Raw genomic sequence first — 19,701 nt, 5'->3', positions numbered from 1 at the left:
TTCAGTTTGTTATTAGTAATTACCCCCTAGTCACTTTCTTCCTATCTGTTTTCTAGATAACAGTTCCCTAGTGTATACCTGTATTGTATATTATTCTTCCCTAAGTATACTATCTTATACTTCCTTACATTAAATCTCATCTTAGACCTGTCCTTCTAAATCTCCAAGTTCTCTGTATCCATATATGTACTTGATTGATCTCCTCTTCTTTATTTTTTTATCTGCCCTAGCTTTATATCATTGCAGACTTGATCATATTTGAATTTACATCTCCATCATTAATGAGCACTCTGGGTAGACTAGTTCTCTTTCCTATGAGACTCTGCTGGATGTAGTGCTGGGTGTTCTCAGTTGTAACTCTGTTGATGATAATTCATTGTTTCCTTCTCATCATGGAATTTTTTTTATCCATTGTGCTATACTGTTATTCAGGTAATCACTCTTCCATCTCTGCTTCCTGGATGCTCCTATCAATCACCTTTCGTGAGATACAAATAAAAAATCATTGTGTCTCCTTTTGTACTTAACCCACTGCTTATTTTTCTTTTAAAGTTACTCAGTCTGAGAAAATATTGTCCTTAAATAGAAATTTCTCAAAAATTTCAACTGAACATCATTGAATCTTTAAAAATATGTTAAGTGAGAAAACATTTGAAAGTACCATCTAAGTCTGCCCAGTCTATAGAAAGTAGTCTCTAGTTATTTGGATTTTAAGTAAAAAGAATGATTATTTTTCCCACAGCTGAGAGTATGACTTAAATCTATGTATGTAGTTTTTCTGAATGTGGATTGCATTTTCATAAATTATTCTGCTTCAAGATGGTTTTCTAGATGATACACAGTACTTTAATAATTTTCAGAGCAAGATGCATAGCCACACTTTATTTATTTTTAAAGCTGTATTTTTTTCTTTTATTTTCAGGAAAAAGAAGAAGTAGAGGGGATATCAGTAGGTGCTATACTTTCTGACTATCAGCGTGTTCGAGTAGAAAATGTGTAAGAGAACAATTATTTTTTCCTATATTTTATTTTATTTTTAAAAACTTGTCCTATGTTTTAAAATTACATGTATTTTAAGAATGGGAATAAATTAAAAATATAATTGTATCCAAATAATAAGTAAAATGCATATTCTACATGCTTCATGGACATAATAATTACCTATGTTATCTAAATAACAAAAGTTGTACTTTTACTTTTTTTCCTATCCTAATATCACACATGGAGAAAACTCCAACTCCCTTACTGTAAGGAAAAATAAATTACTTATAATAAAAAATCAAGGCAAAGATTTTTAAAGTCAAAAGTATTGTTTCAGTTTCCTTATTTGAATCAGTATGCCTTTTTAATCCCTTTTAACTCATCAATCATTGTTAATAAAAATCAGCTAGTAAAATGAATGCATTTTTAAATTTGTTAAATTTGTTAAATTTTAAATTTGTTAAAAATGTATTTATTTATTTTAGAGAAAGAGAAAAGGGGAGGGGCTAGGGAGAGAGAAAGCCAAGAGGACTCCTCACTGAGCATGGAGCCTGATGCAGCGTTCAATCTGAGGACTCTGAGATCAGACCTGAGCTGAAACCGAGAGTCAGGTGCTTAACCTATTACATCATCCAGACACACCAGGAATGCAGTGGTATTTTTAAAGAGGAAAATAAAAAAGCTTATTAAGGAATCTTTCCTTCTTTGGTCTTTAGAATTCAACTCTTGGCCAGAAATATTCATGTGATTAAAATACTTATATAACAAAGCATTCAGCTTTCAAGGACTTTTTAGATTATTGCTCTCTTCATCTTTCTCACCCCTCAAAGGATGTAGCAATGGTAAAACATTGTATCTCCAGATACCAAAATAATCAGTTCTATTCATCTATTCAAAAACCATAAAGTATAATGATAGTATTGGTTATTTAATGTTGGCTTATAAAACATCATCTGAATTTATTTTTCATTTTTAGTTTATTTGGGTAAATAAAATACTGAATAGAAACTTTATATATGATTATATTAGCAAAAAGGAAAATAGGGACTTCAGTATTAATCTTCAGTACAGCTTGACCTAGAAATAAGTAATTTTGCCATTCAGAGTGATAAATAGAAATCAGATAAAGTTTGTATTTATGTAATAGTTTTATATTCTTGACAAAGACACATTCATATTGACTATCACATAAAAAACTTATGTATTAAAAAACATATATTAATTGGCTTGAAAACTTTTTTTTTAATTGCATTTATTTTATCTCTTAATTCTGCAGTGAATTTAAGGCAGTCAAAAATCCAGAATTTTTAGGGCCGTCTGGCTGTCTGAATCAGAAGAGCATGCTTCTCTTGATCTCTCAGGGTTATGAGTTTGTGACCCTTGTTGGGTGTAGAGATTACTAAAAAATAAATAAACAAAAGTAAAACTTTTTTTAAAAATCCAATTTTTTAAAAATAAAAGAAAGAAGTATAGGACAAAGTAGAATTAAATGAAGAGGAATATGATGCTCTCAAATTTGGGGGATATCAGTATCTCTGGAAAAGGGAGAGTGGAGGTGGAAGTTGGGGGAGGTCATATGTGTAGTTTGAAAAAGATTTCCTTACATTCTGCTCGCCTACATTTGAGAACGACTGATCTACAGATGGAGATGGATTGCATATCCCTTAAACCATATGTTAGAAATACTATTTTCATCAAGTTTTAGGTCGTATTCTCTGAGAATTATTTAGTTTACAAATCTGTGTTTTTTAATAAGTTCAAGCCCACATGGTTTAATGGGTAGCCAAACTATAGATGGGGCTGACATTTATTTATGAAAGTTAAAAGCCAAATGAAAATGTGCTCCTGATTAGGAAGCTGCCTTATATCTGTATGGGAGAAGGGTCCAGAACGTACCCATAGACAGAGGCAAGATTTTTCTTAAAACAGTCTCAGGTGCACTTTAACACATGGTTAAAGTACTCAGATTTTATAGAGTAAACCATATCTCCACTAATTTTATCCTTGAAAATTCTGAAGCGTTGTTACTGGGAATCCCTTGGTTTATAGACTCAGTTTTGAATTAGCCTGTCTTCAGTTTGTAGTTTGTATTGCATCAGTGTATTTTCAAGATATAAAATATTTAATAAATATCACAAGCTCAAATGCAATAGTGACTTACAGAGGAAGTGTATTTGAGCCATGATGCTTTGAACTGTTAAAGAATTTAAATAAGCAAAAAAGCTTGACTTAAGTCTGGAAATAGTCAAAAGATTATGGCTATCAAAGCAAAAACCAAGAATTTTACAATAAAGATGGAAAGAGAATAAGGTTTTTTCAATTTAAAAAATCTTAGCTAAAAAGGTAGAGAGATCGTTTTGATTGGTAGGTGTTAAGTGCTGGTGGGAGGACAGCTAAATTTATAATGCCTTTGTTACATGGGGACTTTCAGTTTTATTATTTTTGTATTTATTAACTGCCTCAACATTGATTTAGATACTCTGGGACATTTTACAAAGGGTAAGTATGTAAAAACAGTCTGCAGTAGGAAGGTTTTGGTGTCTTTGAAAGTCAGGGTATAGATACCAGGAAAAAGAAGAATGATATTTTTTTTGGAGAGGAGAGGAGAAGGGAATTGAGGGAAATTGGAAGAGGAGGTGAACCATGAGAGACTATGGACTCTGAAAAACAACCTGAGGGTTTTGAAGGGGCGGGGGGGTGGGAGGTTGGAGGAACCAGGTGGTGGGTATTAGAGAGGGCACGGATTGCATGGAGCACTGGGTATGGTGCAAAAACAATGAATACTGTTACGCTGAAAAGAAATAAAAAATTTAAAAAAAAACATTTTATTTATTTATTTGACAGACAGAGATCACAAGTAGGCAGAGAGGTGGGGGGGGAAGGGGGGGTGAGAAGCAGGCTCCCCGCTGAGCAGAGAGCCCCATGCTGATGTCGGGCTCCATCCCAGAATCCTGACCTGAGCCAAATGCAGAAGCTTTAACTCACTGATCCACCCAAGCGCCCCAAAGAGTAATATTTTTAAGGCCATGTATGAGTAAATGACCAAATATGTGGTATGTTTATTAAGTATTGGGGTTTGCTGAGAGAAAGATTATTGTGGGCTTGAATAGTCCAGCAGGGCAAACTTACAGATGCTGAGTTTTAGAGCGATGTTTTTTTTATTTGAAATCTGATCTCAGCCACTTACTCTGACCTGGGCAAGTCACTTGGCTTTAACTGCCATTTATTGAAAATCTATTTTATCCAGGCATTGTACTCTTTTCTTTATCTTTACTTCTTTTAATCAGTTATAGTCCTCTTGGGAAAGTGACATTTAAGCTAAGGCATAAAACAAGTGAAGAAGATAGGAAACATGGCTAGTGTATTAGACAAGAGTGAGGAGGCCAGAGGTGGTGGGTTGGAGTGAAGGGAAAGTGGTAGGAGATGGAGCTATGTGCTAACCAGAGTGAGATCCGTGTAGGTCTCTTGCAAGGACTTTTATAAGGAGTGATGGGGAGAGTTTGAGATGAGGAATCCCATGATTCATTTTTATGTCTTAAAAGGATTATACTGGCTGCTCCATTGAAAACTGATTTTGAACGGGCAAAGATAGAAGCAAGGAAAGAAGTTAGAGGGATACTGACATCAAAGATAATGGTGGCTCAGACGTGGGTGTTAGCAGTGTATTGGTGAGGAATGATCATGTTTTGTGTTATGGTAGATTGGATGAGAAATGTGAAAGAAAAAAAAAAGAGGAGTAAAGGATGGCTTTACTTCCTAATTTCTTAATCTTCTCAAGACTTTGAAAGGAGATATTTTTGTTCCTATTTATGAACTAAGAAATTAAAGACATAGAGTTTAGTTAACCTGTCAAAGTCATGTAGCTAGTGAGTGCCAGAGGAGATTTCAAATCCAGATTTGTCTTGACTCCAAAACCATATATATTCTCTCTATTGTACCATAATGTAAAATATGTAATACAATGCTCAGTATATTGTACTTTTTGTCCTTATTATTATTTTTCATTCCAAGTCAAATTCTTTTTAAAAAATGTCAAAGTTAGTAGAGAAAAATAGTTCATGTAACCATAAGTATTATAAATTTAATCAATATATGATTGTTTTATTAGGATAAGTTGATTTGCCTGTTTTACATATGCTTTACAATTTTGATACCTAAGGAAGTTCTAAGAACAAGAATAATCATCCATCGGCATTTGGAAGCTTTTTAGCATAGATTTCTAAACTTAGAGTCTTACTAAAATTAATATTTCTAATCTGCCTGGAGATTTCATTTTTATCTGTTTATGCATAGCCTATGGAAATTAAATATGTTTATGTTGTATATATAAACTTCATTATGCAAAACATGTTTTTTAAAGCATTTTAAAATGCTAAAATCCTTGAGAGAAGCATTATGTTTAGAATCAAAGTAATTGCTCTGGATCCAAGTATAGAACATCAAGATATCATCTGATTTTTTTCTTTTTATTTTATAGGTGTAAAAGGCTTAATCTCCAGCCTTTAGCTTACCTTTGGCAGAGAAACCAGGAAGATTTGCTCCGAGAGATGATATCGTCTAACATTCAAGCAATCATCATTAAAGTAGCAGCTTTGGGTAAGTAGCCAGACTTTAAAGGGGGTTATCTGTTACCACACAGATAATCTGTGTTCACTAATAAACAGTTACAACAGAAAAAGGAGAATAATTTAGAATGTAAAAATGTGGAGTCACAACTGAACAAATTGACTAGGGGGATGTTTCAAATGGGCTTTTGACCATTTACTAAAGTGATTACAAGTGAGCCTCATCATTTTCTTTTTTAAATGTATAACTGCCTCTAAAACTGTTATTGTATTTTGGTCCTTTGATTAAAGTTCTTTTTATAGGATTCAGAACACAGGTTCATAGGAAATGGGATAAGAAGGTTGGTTTCTTTCTTTCTTTTTTCTTTTTTTGAAATTTCTTAAAATCTGTATTTGGCACACACAACATATCATATTTTTCATATTTTTTTAAACATTTTGAATATGCTAAAATAGAATGATTGGCTTTGTGGTGTCAGAAATAAGCAGAGTAGTGGGTTTTTGTAGGGGATGGTAAGAAAATTATATTTGCGAGAATGTCATTTGATCAGTTAGCGTGGATACAACAGGCAGGTGGTAATGTGATTCAAATATGGATATTATATACGAACACACTTAATTTGTTATTTTGAATTTTTATAATTATATTCACTTTCAAGAAACCGTAGGGTTTGAGCTCAATACATTTATTTCACGAACCTATTACAGTAAATGCCCTGGAGCCTCAGGTTTCTCAAAGCCTAAATCATGTACCTCATTTGCAAGTTTACATTGCTGATCTCTGAAATAGCAAGGTCTCAAGCTGTGGAAGATTTTAAAGACAAATTCACATTTTAAACAACATTAAAAGAAAGATCCCATAATATTTCTCCTTGGTAAACATGAAGCTACTCTGTCCTTGTTGAAGGTGAAACGTTCTCTGTAGTGGAAAGTGTTATATAGAGAACCTGAAGTTAATCTCCTCAGCTGTTAACAAGAGAAAGATCGAGGTGGGGTATTCTCATTTTTGAGAAAAGGTTGCTCAGCAACACTTATGATTGAAGTTCTCACTATAGATATATTTGTCCTCTGAGTTTCTATATAAATCTATACAGATTATGTTCTCTTGCTTTCTCTTTGTCTGTTGCTCTCTCTTTTGGATTGCCTAACATTGCCTACTTTGTAATGAAGTTCATGTGACACCTCATGGGACAGTACACATTCTGTCACTTTTACGAGAATGGAGTGGAGAATGGAATGGATTAGAACCCAGAAAACTTACCTCATTAGAAAGAGCCGTATGATATAACCTCTGTGACACCTTTATTATAGTGTAACTGATACTGTATGGTTTTTTTTTCATTTGTCTATGTGGATATGTGTGTCTTTCTATGGAGGGGTTAGAGATGGTGTTTAACTGTACTAAACTTTTAGATAAAGTATAAAACTGAGCTAATTTGTCTTCAGCATTCCAATGACAAAAGTATAGATCTGATTTTAACATTTATAGTACATAGTTTCTATTGATTACCTAAAGGTGTGAAATGGTAAAAGTCATTCTTAAGAACACTGTTAAGGAATGGTTTATTATTGAGTGGGACATTATTTCTAAGAATGTAAAAACATAAATGATGTGAAATAGGTTTCCAAGCTTTCTTCCTTGCCTATTTAAAATTTTCAGAAAGGTTTTTAATCAGAAAGTGGGACAATAGGACCTTTCTGTCGGGAGAGGAATTCAGCAAAATTTTGTGGCCCATTAGATTATAGGAGTGGTCTTAGAAAAGCGTCAGTTCTACATGGCTGAATAAAAATGTATTTTGATAATTGTGTCACATTACCTTGGTATCTTGTAGGCATCAGTGAACTCATGAAATCTGTACATTAAATCTTCTGTTTTAAGAAGTTTCTGGGTTTTAGAATTATTTAAAGAACCTTGTATACATTGTATTTAAGAACAATCCTGATTTTTAGAAATACTTTTTTTAATTGTATACTACATGAAAATTGTATGAGTAATTACATGAAAACTACATGAAAATTCTTGCCAGATAATCTTAGAATTTTCTAGATAAAGTTTCCATGTGTTTCTGTTCTCTCCTTTCTCTCCAGCTACTCCCTTTCCCAGAGATATGTACCAGAAGTAATAACTGATCATCTTTCTAGATCACATTTTTCTTTTGCTATATGTATTGTGTATGAGTAGAAATGCTATGATTGTTTTATGGGATTTTTAAAAAATAAATATTACATAAATTGTATCATACTCTGTATTGGTTGACAGCTTGACTTTTTTACTCAACTGTATGTCTTAGGGATTGTTGTCCATGTCATTAAAATTAGATTTACCTTAATTGAGTCCTCAAACAGTTAGTGCCTTGGTAGTCTTGAGTCTTAGTCCAAAGGCTGCTATGAACCTGATCTAATAAATAAATTAAAATCCTAAGCTATTTTTTCTGTTTTTTTTAAAATTCCAGAGTAGATAGCATACAATGGTGGTTTCAGGTATACAATATAGTCAGTCAACTATTCTCTACTTAGTACCCATCAAGATAAGTGTACTTTTTTTTATGTTCATATATGTGCATATAGCATATTATTAGTTTTTGATGTTGTGTTCAGTGATTGAGGGGACTTTTAATCCCCTTCACCTATTTGTCCTATCCCCTACCCTCACCCTCTCCTCTCTGATAATCATCAGTTTGTCCTCTATAGTTAGGAGTCTTTTTTTTCCTTTGTTCATTTGTTTTGTTTCTTAAATTCTATATGAAAAATCATAAGGTACTTGTCTTTCTCTGACTGATGTATTTTGCTTACAATTATACCCTCTAAGCCCATCCATGTTGTTGCAACTTTCTTTCTTCTGGCTGAGTACAACACACACACACACACACACACACACTTCATCTACAGATGGACACTTGGTCTCCTTCCGTGATTTCATTATTGTAAACAATGCTGCAATAAGCAAGGGGTACATATATCTTTTTGAATGAGTGTTTTCATATTCTTTGGGTAAATACCCAGTAGTGCAATTACTGGATCATATGGTAATTCTACAAAATCCTAAACTACTTAAAGGAATACTATGAAAATCTAATACATAGTAATGTAAAATTCCCAATGCCTTGCATTTAAATTGCCAGGCATGCAAAGAAGCAAAAACATTTGATTGATACTGAGAAAATCAACCAGAATAGATCAGATTTGGAACTAGCTTGCAATGAAGTTAAAACAGCTCTTATATATGCTTAGTATGCTCAAAAAAAGTCAAATTATGATTATGACAAGGAAAATACAAAATATTAAAAGACCTAAATATAACTTCAAAAATGCATTATCTGAAATGAACAGTGCATGGCAATTAGACATTGCAGAAGAGATGAGTAAACCTGAAGATAAATAAAACTGTCAAAAATGAAGCATAGAGGGAAAAAGAAGGGACTAAAAATAATTAAGACAACATTAGCAAACTGTTAGACTGTATCAGGCAGCCTAACAAGTGGTAGAGCCTCAGGAGAGGGAATGAGGAGAATATTTTGAAGAAATAATGACCAAAAGATTCTCCCAGTTTGAGAAAAACTGTAAATTTACAGATCCAAAATTTCAGTCACCCCAAACAGAAGAAATGTGAAGAAAATCACAAAGCACATCATAATTGAATTGCTGAAAACCAGTGGTAAACAAAGAATCCTAAGGCAGCCAGTGTGAAAGATTAATTTTAGGGGCGCCTGGGTGGCTCAGTGGGTTAAAGCCTCTGCCCTCGGCTCAGGTCATGATCCCAGGGTCCTGGGATCGAGCCCCGAATCAGGCTCCCTGCTCAGTAGGGAGCCTGCTTCCCCCGCTTCTCTCTGTCTGCCTCTCTGCCTGCTTGTGATCTCTGTCAAATAAATAAATAAAATCTTAAAAAAAAAAAAGAAAGATTAATTTTATGCAGAAAGCAAAGATAAAAATGTCAGCAGACTTTGCTTCAGAAACTATGCAAACTGGAAATGATAAGACATCTTTAAAGTGATGGGAAATCAATAAAAATTACCAAGAATTTTATGCTCAGTAAAAATAAATTTTTCAAAATGAAGATCAGATGAAGACACTTTCAGATGTGCAAAAGTTGAGAGAATTCATCACCCACAGATCTGCACTATGTACCAAAGGAAAGTATTATCAGTGCACTAAACACAATATTAATACCGTAAGTTTGACAGTGCATGTTCTTAAAGACTCTTAGGTTGTGTCATAGCTTCATCCATGTAGACAAATTAAGGTCTGTCTGTAAACGGAGGGGCATGTGTCTGTGATTATCTGTTGAATTCTATAGTGTCAGCCTGGGAATGAGTCCAAGGAGATGTGTTAACAAGGCTGCTGTTTTTACTGGCCCTATGGATTTATAATGCATCTACTGAACCAGAAAGACCAATCACAGGGGAAAGGATATGGGTCAAACAGGTAATAAATGGAAATGGAGGGAATAATAGGAAATAGAAAGGTGCCTATAAGTGAATTACAATTCCATGGAGGGGTGAAATCATGTGACTTCACATGACCTCATGTGAGGTTGAAATAGGACCTCCAAGCTAGAGAATTTTAGATATCCTTCTCAGATCTGATGCTGACTACTTAACTGATGTCAAGAGAAACTCGGACCTATTTTTGCAAAGAAGGCTGATGTACAAGCTGTATCTAAAGATTCCACCCGGATAATTTGCAGCAACTAAATGACAGAGTGCCACTTGATGACTCATTGCAGGGGTAGTTTATTACAGTTACCACTCAGTTACTGGTTTAAGGGCAATAGTTACCATTCTGGTCATGTTTCTGCTGACTTGATAATTACTGATGAATTATATAGTGGGAGATTCTGAACAGTGGAGCTTTTGCTCTTTTTGTGGGCATAAATCAAAACAGTATGTTGCTAAGACATCCACCTAGGTATAATGGAAAACAGATTTCTACTGCCTGCCATAGCTTGGTCTAGTCCTTTGAATACAAAATACATCAGTGAAAGTGGAATTTATTATTAATAAATATTAATATTTAATAATAAATATTATTAATATTAGGAGATAAATTTGGAGGAGATACAGTGAATCAATATTACTGATAACTCCTTTGTGAAGTTACATAAAATACATTTATAGAAAACCTATGACACCCAGGTAGAGCTGTATTTGGTATAATATACCAATTGATGACCTCATTGGACTTCATTGGTTATTTTTGTGTGAAAACCATTTTCCTAACCTCAGAGATATTACTAATATACTATGGTAATAACCCATGTTGTAACTTGATTGCTCTTCCCTCTGTGCCACATGTTCTGTAGGGATTTGGGGTACTGCATTAGACCAAAATCATGATCCTGAAGTTCATCGTCATGAAGAGGACTTGCTAGTCCAAATAGAGACACTAGAGGGAGCTCTCTTCCAGGAGACTGGCTGCATCTAGACCTGGGCCTGGAGGGACAACAAAGCTTTAAATGACTGGACTAATAAGAGTATTTTACTTTAATGGAACATCGTGTCAGTGCAGGGAGAGGGCTCATGGCCTTGCCCAGGAAAGACTATTTAATATTCTAATCATTATGGCAGTTGATGTTTTTAAAGATCAATGATCAGGAGTATCAGAAGCCAAGCGAAAGATTCCAACTGTGGGAATACTGCAGCTAGTCTTGGTTATGGTGAACATTACTGGACAGTGTGGCTTTTCTGCTTGTTTTCTAACGGCCTAGGGTACCAGAGATATAAAGGGGATTGTCTTTCCCACAGTACATGGGTTGGGATCAGACAGATAACAGAACGACACTGTGTTGTTTTGAAGAGAGCATCTTGCATAATGACATCTGGAATCCAATGACTGTTAAAGCCTGTACTGGGATTTTTGGGGTATAGTTATATTCTCAAACCAGATGGAATCAAGAATTTATTGAAGGGTATGCTTTGGTCACCACCCCAGTCTCTGTGAATGTGACTATGCATGAGAGGAGTTGTTTTTGTTGGGTGAGAAATGGAGAATGTTACTATGATGCTAATTGACCTCACATGCTAATCTGGGCCACAGTACTGTAACAGGGAAGGACCTGGAAAGCTATTCTTGGGGTCCTGGACCTCTCCCTGATTTGCTGTGCTTTTTCATTACTTCTGTTCTTTAAATACGTCTGCACAGTTAGGGTTTTCTGAGAAAATTTAACAGAAACTTGGGACCTAGGCTAAAAGACAGGCATTGAAATGTAATGTATGACTGAAGAGTGAGAACTGCAGAGGTATTTACTTCTCTGGAGGTATATGTTTGCATTTCAAGGATGCCAGAATGAGGCCAAGATCTTGGAGACATCAAGGTTATAAAACTGAAGACACTCATTTATTCCCCCCTGTGGGTTTTTTGTTTTGTTTTGTTTTTTGGTTTTGGTTTTGGTTTTTGGGGTGTTTTTTTTTTTTTTTTTTTTTTTTTTTTACATTCTAAGGTATGAAGATACAAGTCTTTTCCTTTACATATTCAAAGAAACTCAGAAGGGGAGGGGAAACAATTGTTTCCTTTTTCCTAAATAAACATGCAAATTTATTTTGGGGGGATTCCTTACCTTCTGTAGAGCAATTTCTTGAAAGATTACATCTCATTCTCATCACCTTGCTCCTGAGATAAGAGCTGGGCAGAGAAGAGCCAGAATGGTATTATCTACTTACTATATGTAAGTAGTAATAATAATCTGTTCTGCTCCAGGGAACTCATGTTTGCATTCAGGATATTAATAAATATTGATATTAAAAATTTAGCAATATATGAAACAATCTCAGAATAACAGTGCTGCTATTACTACCACCAATATGATCATTGAGAATAGCGAAAAAGAACTCTTTACATTGGTTTTTCTGAATTTCCCCTACCATTTTGAGTTCTAAATCTATTTGGCCTGAGCATAAATCTATTATATACCGTACACTATTTTTTAACAGTAATCCACACATTTAAAGTGTACAATTCAGTGTTTTCTAGTATATTCTCATGATATGCCATTATCACCATAATCAACAAAAAGAAACTTGTATGCACTTAGCAGTTATTTCCCATTTTTCCCCAACCTTCCCCTCACATCTCTTTATAGATTTGCATGTTCTATATCTTCATACATTTGCATTTGTCTATTTCATGTGAATGGAATCCTATAATATGTGGTCTTTTGTAACTGGATTCTTTCACTTGGAATAATGTTTTCAAGATTCATCTATATTACATCATGAATCAGTATTTAATTTGTTTTTATTGCTATGTAATGTTTTGTGATGAATTGTCTTTTATATGTATTGCTGTATTCAATTTGCTATTACTCTGTTAAGGAATTTTGCATATATGTTCCTAAGAGGGATTGACCTAGAATTCTTTTCCTAGTAATGACAGATGTGGATAATAAGCATACATTGGTTTCATAAAGCTTTGTAGTTGTTTCTTCTTTTTTATTATCTGAAAGTTTTCCTGTAAGACGGTTATTAATGCTTTCTTCAGTCTTTTGAAGTACTTATTGCTTAAGCCATCTGGGCACGGAGCTATCTTTTAGGGAAGTTTTCTATTAGAAATCCAGTTTGTTAGATTGACTATTTAGATTTTCCATTTCTTATTTCAGTTTGATAAATTTGTTTTTCCCAGAATTTTTCCATTTGTTCTAAGTTGTGAAAATAGTAGGTATAGTCTTCTCATTGTGCTATCATCTGTAGGATCAGTAGTGATGTCATCTTTTTCATTCCAGTTGGTAATTTGTTCTTTTCCTTGCCTATATCGGTTTTATAGGAGCTATCAATTTTATTAGTCTTTTGATTTTGGTAGTTTTCTATATGACATACTGGTTTTCTATTTTACTAATTTCTGCTATCTTTATTATTCCTTCCCTTGTACTCTTTTTGGATTTAATTTGCTGTTCCTCATTTCTAAATTTTTGTTAATTGAGATATAATTGTCATAAACAACATAATACTCATTTCAGGTGTATAACATAATGATTCAATATTTGCATATGTTATGAAATGCTTTCTAATTACTTAATGTATACATATATACTAAATTTCACTCTTGTTTTTTAGTAGGTATGTTTAAGCTCTAATTTTTCCTTTAATTGCAGCTTGTAGTTGTATTTCCATTACCAGTTAGTTCAACTTATTTTCTGCTTTGTATTGAAATTTATTCTCTAACCCACAAATTATTTAGACATGCATTACTTAATTTCTTAAATTACTTAGTTTCCAAATATGAGGGTTTTGTATGTCTCTTATGTAATTGATTTCTAGCTCAATCACATTTTGTTGAGATAATACATTTGGAAGTATTTCAATTACTTGCAATTTTGAGGAGATGTTTTATAGCCTAGTTTATGATATAATAAGTTATTTCTCATTTTTAAAAATTTTATCCACTTTGTCATCAGCTTTTCATGACTTACTGCTTTTTTCTTTATTTTCTACTTTTTCAATATGGGATATCTTAATGTTTTTTGTTTCCTGGGAGGAATTAGCTTAATCTTTTCAAAAGCATTCTTTAACTTATTCTTTAAATATCAATATTAAAAAAATGATAACATCTTTTCAGTCCTTCCTAGTCAATATAAAAAATTTAAGGAGCTGAGCCCATAGAAAGGCCAGAAACAGTCCTATTAGGAATCCTTAGATCCCAGGGATACAATGGATTGGCCTCTGATTCAAACTGACCTGCCGCATTTTTTCAGAAATATATTTGTTGTGTTGGATCTGATATGCACTAGTTTATAAGCTTGTAATAGAGATGAATATAAATATTTTCAGGACTACATGCTCTGATACTCTTGCAGTTAATTTATATGTTGTATGGGAGAGCCTGAGGCTGTACATTTGGGAATGTCACAGCCAAATAAAGACATCTAGTCTACCTCCCTTTTTCTCCCACTCCATAGACGGCATACATAGGTCAAGTTTCTAGAACAATGATTTTTAACTCTGGCTTCACATTAGAGTCAACTGTTGACCTTTTAGAAATCCTGTGCCCAAGATGTAACCCAGATCAATTAAATTAGGATATCTGGGGATGGAACTGAGGCACATGTGTATTTTTAGAGCTCCTCAGGTAATTCCAGTACGAAGTTCTGAGATCATCAGACTATTACTTGCAGGCTAAATCTGGTCCATCACCTGAATATATAAATAAAGTTTTATTAGAACATGCTCATGCTCATTTATTCATATTCATTTTTTCTTTATGTCTGCTGTGTTAGTACAGTGGAAGAGCTAAGTATTTGCAAAAGAGAACTCATGGCTCACAAAACCCAAAGCATTTACTGTTTACTTTGTATAGGAAGAGTTTCCAAACTCAAGTCTAGTGAGACCTAACAGAATCTCTAGTCTGGCAATTTCACTGTGAGCTGGGTATCTTTGAGGGGTTTTAACTTTGAATCTTGCCTTTCTGCCTGGGAGAATGCCACTGATTTTCTGCATTGAAAAGCTATCTTCATACATTTATTTCTTCTAATTTAAAGGATCCTTTGCTTGTACCTTTTGGTGTATATCTAGTTTTTGGTCATCCTTTGCTTTTTCCAATACATTCCCCTACCATTTTCTAGGCCCTGAAGTTTGAACCCATATTGTTGCTGTTATTTTTACTAATTATTTTCAGTTACATATATTGTTTCTTTTTCAAAAATGAATTTGACATTTACATTTAACAGTAGATTTGTAAAACTTCTTTAACACAATTATATATCTGACCAGGTTTTGGTGCTGACCATTAATTATTTTATGTTACAACTTCCCTATTTGTGATCTCTTCATTTTTTTCCTTAATTCATTCAAGTGGAGTATGTCTTTGTTACTGCCTCAGGAATTGTATCTCAAAAACAATTTTTTTCTTGAGCCCAGATTATTTCTTTTGCCTTAACATATGAAAGCTTAACAATGTATAACTTGAGTTTTCTACTTTCTACTTTTTAATCTGTTTGTTTATGTGTATATTTTTTATAATAATTCAACACTTTCATTTTTGTTTTATTTTCACCCATCTCTCATTCACCTCCCCTCTGCAACTTCTAGTTTGTTTTCTATACTTGAGTCTGTTTTCTTAAAAATAAATAAATAAATAAATAAATAAGAGTGCTTTCTTGCCTTTTTCTTTGTTTGTTTTATTTCTTTAATTCCACATATGAGTGAAATCATGTGTCTTTTTCTGACTGGCTTATTTCGCTTAGCATTATATTGTCAAGGTCCATCCATGTTGTTGCAAATGGAAAGATTTAATTCTTCTTTTTATGGCTGAGTAATATTCCATTGTGTTTCTATCTATATCTATCTATGTATCTATAAATACACACAGACACCCCCCCCCATCTTTTTTATCCATTTATCAGTGGACATTTAGGTTGCTTCCGTATCTTGGCTATAAGAATAATGATGCAGCAGACATAAGGATGCATATATCTTTTTGAATTAGTGTTTTCATTTTTTTGGATAAACACCCAGAAGTGGAATTATTGGATCATATGGTAGTTCCATTTTTAATTTTTTAGAAACCTCTATACTGTTTTCTACAGTAGCTGCACTAACTGACATTCCCACCAATAGTACAAAAGGGTATTGTTGGGTTTTTTTCTCCACATCCTCACCAATGCCTGATGTTTCCTGTGTTTTTGACTTGAGCCTTTCTGACAGGTATGAGGTGATACTGTGGTTTTGATTTGCACTCGCTTGATGATGAGTGATGTTGAGCATCTTTTTATGTGTCTGTTGGCCATCTGTATGTCTGTTCAGGTCCTCTGCCCATTTTTTAATCAAGCCGTTTGGGGTTTTTTTGAGTGTTGAGTTGTATAAGTTTTTTATGTATTTTGGATATTAACCCCACGTTGGATGTATCATTTGCAAATATCTTCTCCCATTCAGTAGGTTCCTTTTTAGTTTTGTTGATGGTTTCCTTCACTGTGCAAAAGCTTTTTATTTTGGTGTAGTTTAATTTTGCTTTTGTTTCCCTTACAGAGGAGACAAAGCTAGAAAGACGTTTCTACAGCTCATGTCAGAGAAATTACTGCTTATGTTGTCTTCTAGAAGTTTTATGATTTCAGGTCTCACATTTAGATCTTTTAATCCATTTCAACTTTATTTTTGTATATGGTGTAAGAAAGTGGTCCGGTTTCATTCTTTTACATGTCATCATCCAGTTTTCCTAACACCATTTGTTGAAGAGATTGTCTTTTCCTCATTGTATATTCTTTGCCTCCTTTGTCATAGATTAATTTACTGTAAAAGTGTGAGTTTACTTCTAGGCTCTGTATTCTATTCCATTGATCTATGTGTCTATTTTTGTGCCAGTATAACATACTGTTTTGTTTACTACAACTTTGTAGTATATCTTGAAATCTGGGATTGTGATACCTCCAGCTTTGTTCTTACTTGAGATTGCTTTGGCAGTAATTCTATACTTTTTATTGGTGTTCCTATTTCCTCCCCCCTGGGATGCAGGAAATGCTTTCAATTTGATTAAGCAACTCCTCTCACTTCCTTCCCTGTGGTCAGGCACCTTTTCTCTCTTCCTGGTTGTACTCTTTGGTCTAATTTCTGGTAGGACTTTGCATAGTCTGAGAGCTCTTGTTATATATATGAGTCTGGAGAACCTCCCAAGAGGATAGTGAATAATGGTAAGAAACTCAGCTGCAGCAAACACTGTATCTAGAAGATTGTATCTCTTTCAGGAGTATAAATCAGCAATCTATTCTTCTGTAAGGTATTTCCCATTCTACCTCATTTCAAGCCTGTAGGGACTTTTTCTTCTATTCTTTCATGTACTTCTTTCCCTTGTATTTAACTGGAAAAGCCTTGTCCATATTTTGTTCATCCACCTGTGTAATATTTTATCAGTTATTCTTAACCATGGCTGCACATTAGAATCCTCTGGGGAGACTTTGAAAAAATATTTATGTGTAGGCCCCATACCCAGATAGTCTATTTTGGTGGTTTGGGGGCAAGGCACAGGTATTGGTATTTGTTAAAAGTTTGCCAAGCAGTTGGTTCTAAGGGGCAGCCTAGATTGAGGACTACTCAATGCCTATTATAATAATTTGTTGTGCTACCTCTTAGACTTTTCAGTGTATGCCTAATATAAAAATTATCACCCTCATTATATTCCATTGTTTGGGGGTATTTATTTCTCTAATTCTTATAACAAAATTGTTCTAAGAAGGTATGCCATGTTAATTTGAACTGTTACAGATTGTGGCGCATTGCTGTCTATGCACTATAAGGGGCACCTTTTTTATTTTATTATAGTTTAACTTGATCTTTAAGAAAGAGTACTGGGCTCAGAATCAAAATGTCATTTCAGTGCCTGATTTTATCATGTCTTAGTTTTGCAGTCCTAGAGAATCCACTTAGACCCAGGACCTCCATTTTCACAGCTCCCATTTTCTTATCAATAAAACAAATGTTTTAGCATCTGTCCTACTAAACATTTATTACTAAAATGAGACTTTATCTGTGAAAGTTTTTTGAACAGCTTAACGTTAGTGTTACAGCCATTATTATTAACTGCCAGGGGTAATAGTGAGTGACCTTTGATATGCAGCGACATAATGTGAGTAAATATTACTTAGTGGGTGAGCTTTCTCATACATTTCATTTGTTATTTCGCTTTCCTGTTTGGCAAAAAAGAAGCGTGGTTGGGGGCGCCTGGGTGGCTCAGTGGATTAAGCCGCTGCCTTCGGCTCAGGTCATGATCTCAGTGTCCTGGGATCGAGCCCCGCATCGGGCTCTTTGCTCAGCGGGAGCCTGCTTCTCTCTCTCTCTCTGCCTGACTCTCCGCCTACTTGTGATTTCTCTCTCTGTCAAATAAATAAATAAAATCTTAAAAAAAAAAAAATGTTTAAAAAAGAAGCGTGGTTGCTGTATAAATGTACTGCAACATAAATTCAATACACCTCTCTTTCTATCTTCACCTATAAAAAACCACTAGAAGTTTCCCATGGAAGAGGTGGAATACAGACAATTAAAGCCTGTGGTTTTTCAATGGAAATGGAGCTAGGAGATACATTTTTCTGTTTTTAATAGGTCCAGAAAAGTCAGTGTCTGAATTACGGTTGATTGAATCTTTGAGTTTTTTGTCTTCTTATGTTGTACTTGTTAATCTCACATTTTTATTTGGTTTTTAAAAGATATTTAAGATGAGATAAATTTATACATTTGGGGAAACTGGAACAGTACCACAGTTTCTAAATAACAGTGTTTTTAAATGACCCTAAAATTTTAATTTGAAAGATACAGGAAATGAATTCATAGTTGACATTGATGATGATTTACACTAATTTTTCTAAGAGGAAATGTTTGTATTAAGCAGTTAAAAACATAATTATAATGGTTATTGCACAAAGCCCAGCTTTATAGGGTCTGAAAGAGCAAGTGCTACAAATAGTTTTAGGTAGTAATTAGATTGAAAATCACTGATTTTATTTCATTTTATTTTTTGGCTACCAGATAAAGAAAGATCTTATAAGAGTAAATTTCTCACCTGCCTCAGGCAGGAGTAATTAGATGTAAGCAAATTTAATGGAGCCTGTGTGCTCTGGGGCCATTCAGCTGTGCTTTGATAATTGCATTTTTTTTTTTTAAAGTATGAAGGTTGTTTAACATATCAAGTAGCAAAAAAGTTAAAGTACAGGTTATCTATTTATCTTTCAGGTAAATAACTGTAGTACTTTATAAACCAAGCAGTAATGAATGCATTACCAAATAATAGACTTCAGTCAGAAGTGAATGCAGCTGATAGTATGCAATTATTATATCTGTGTCCCTATTTAATTAGCATAGCATGACTTCAGATTGCTTTCATCTTTTTCCCCTTTTTCTATGTACTTTCCCTGGAAAAGTTCAAGGTTCATTTAACATATATTTGAACAGATAGATATCATATTTTGATTATTTCTTTTTTAATCTAGTCTTTACATACTAACAAGTATAGCCTTGTTTCAAAGTACAGATCCACATTAGCAAATTAATCTCCCCATCCCACTTCTCCCCCAACAGACTAGTTTTAGCTCTTATGTCCATGATCTCCTAGGATCTAGCTCCTGTTCAGCCCCTGTTCTGATTTTTACCACTCCTAACTCATAAATATCACACCACCAATATACAGTTAAAATTAAACAGCATTAGCAAAGTATTACTCATATTTGGGATAGATTTTTTTTTAT

At 33.9% G+C, this 19,701-nt stretch overlaps 1 protein-coding gene across 1 annotated transcript in view; it reads left to right on the top strand.

Annotated features, from left to right (window-relative positions):
* The window catches only part of DPH6 (diphthamine biosynthesis 6), a 175,702-nt gene that overhangs the window by 103,221 nt on the left and 52,780 nt on the right, over window positions 1-19,701 (top strand). Inside the window, exons 4-5 of the mRNA XM_032343220.1 lie at window positions 923-996; window positions 5,459-5,577. Of these exons, the coding sequence (XP_032199111.1) occupies window positions 923-996; window positions 5,459-5,577 (193 nt within the window). The remainder of the gene's footprint in view (window positions 1-922; window positions 997-5,458; window positions 5,578-19,701) is intronic.

The sequence above is a fragment of the Mustela erminea genome, chromosome 5, assembly GCF_009829155.1.
Source record: "Mustela erminea isolate mMusErm1 chromosome 5, mMusErm1.Pri, whole genome shotgun sequence".
Classification (NCBI taxonomy): domain Eukaryota; kingdom Metazoa; phylum Chordata; class Mammalia; order Carnivora; family Mustelidae; genus Mustela; species Mustela erminea.
The sequence above is the reverse complement of the archived record's forward strand: the minus strand, read 5'-3'. Positions and strand labels throughout refer to the sequence as shown.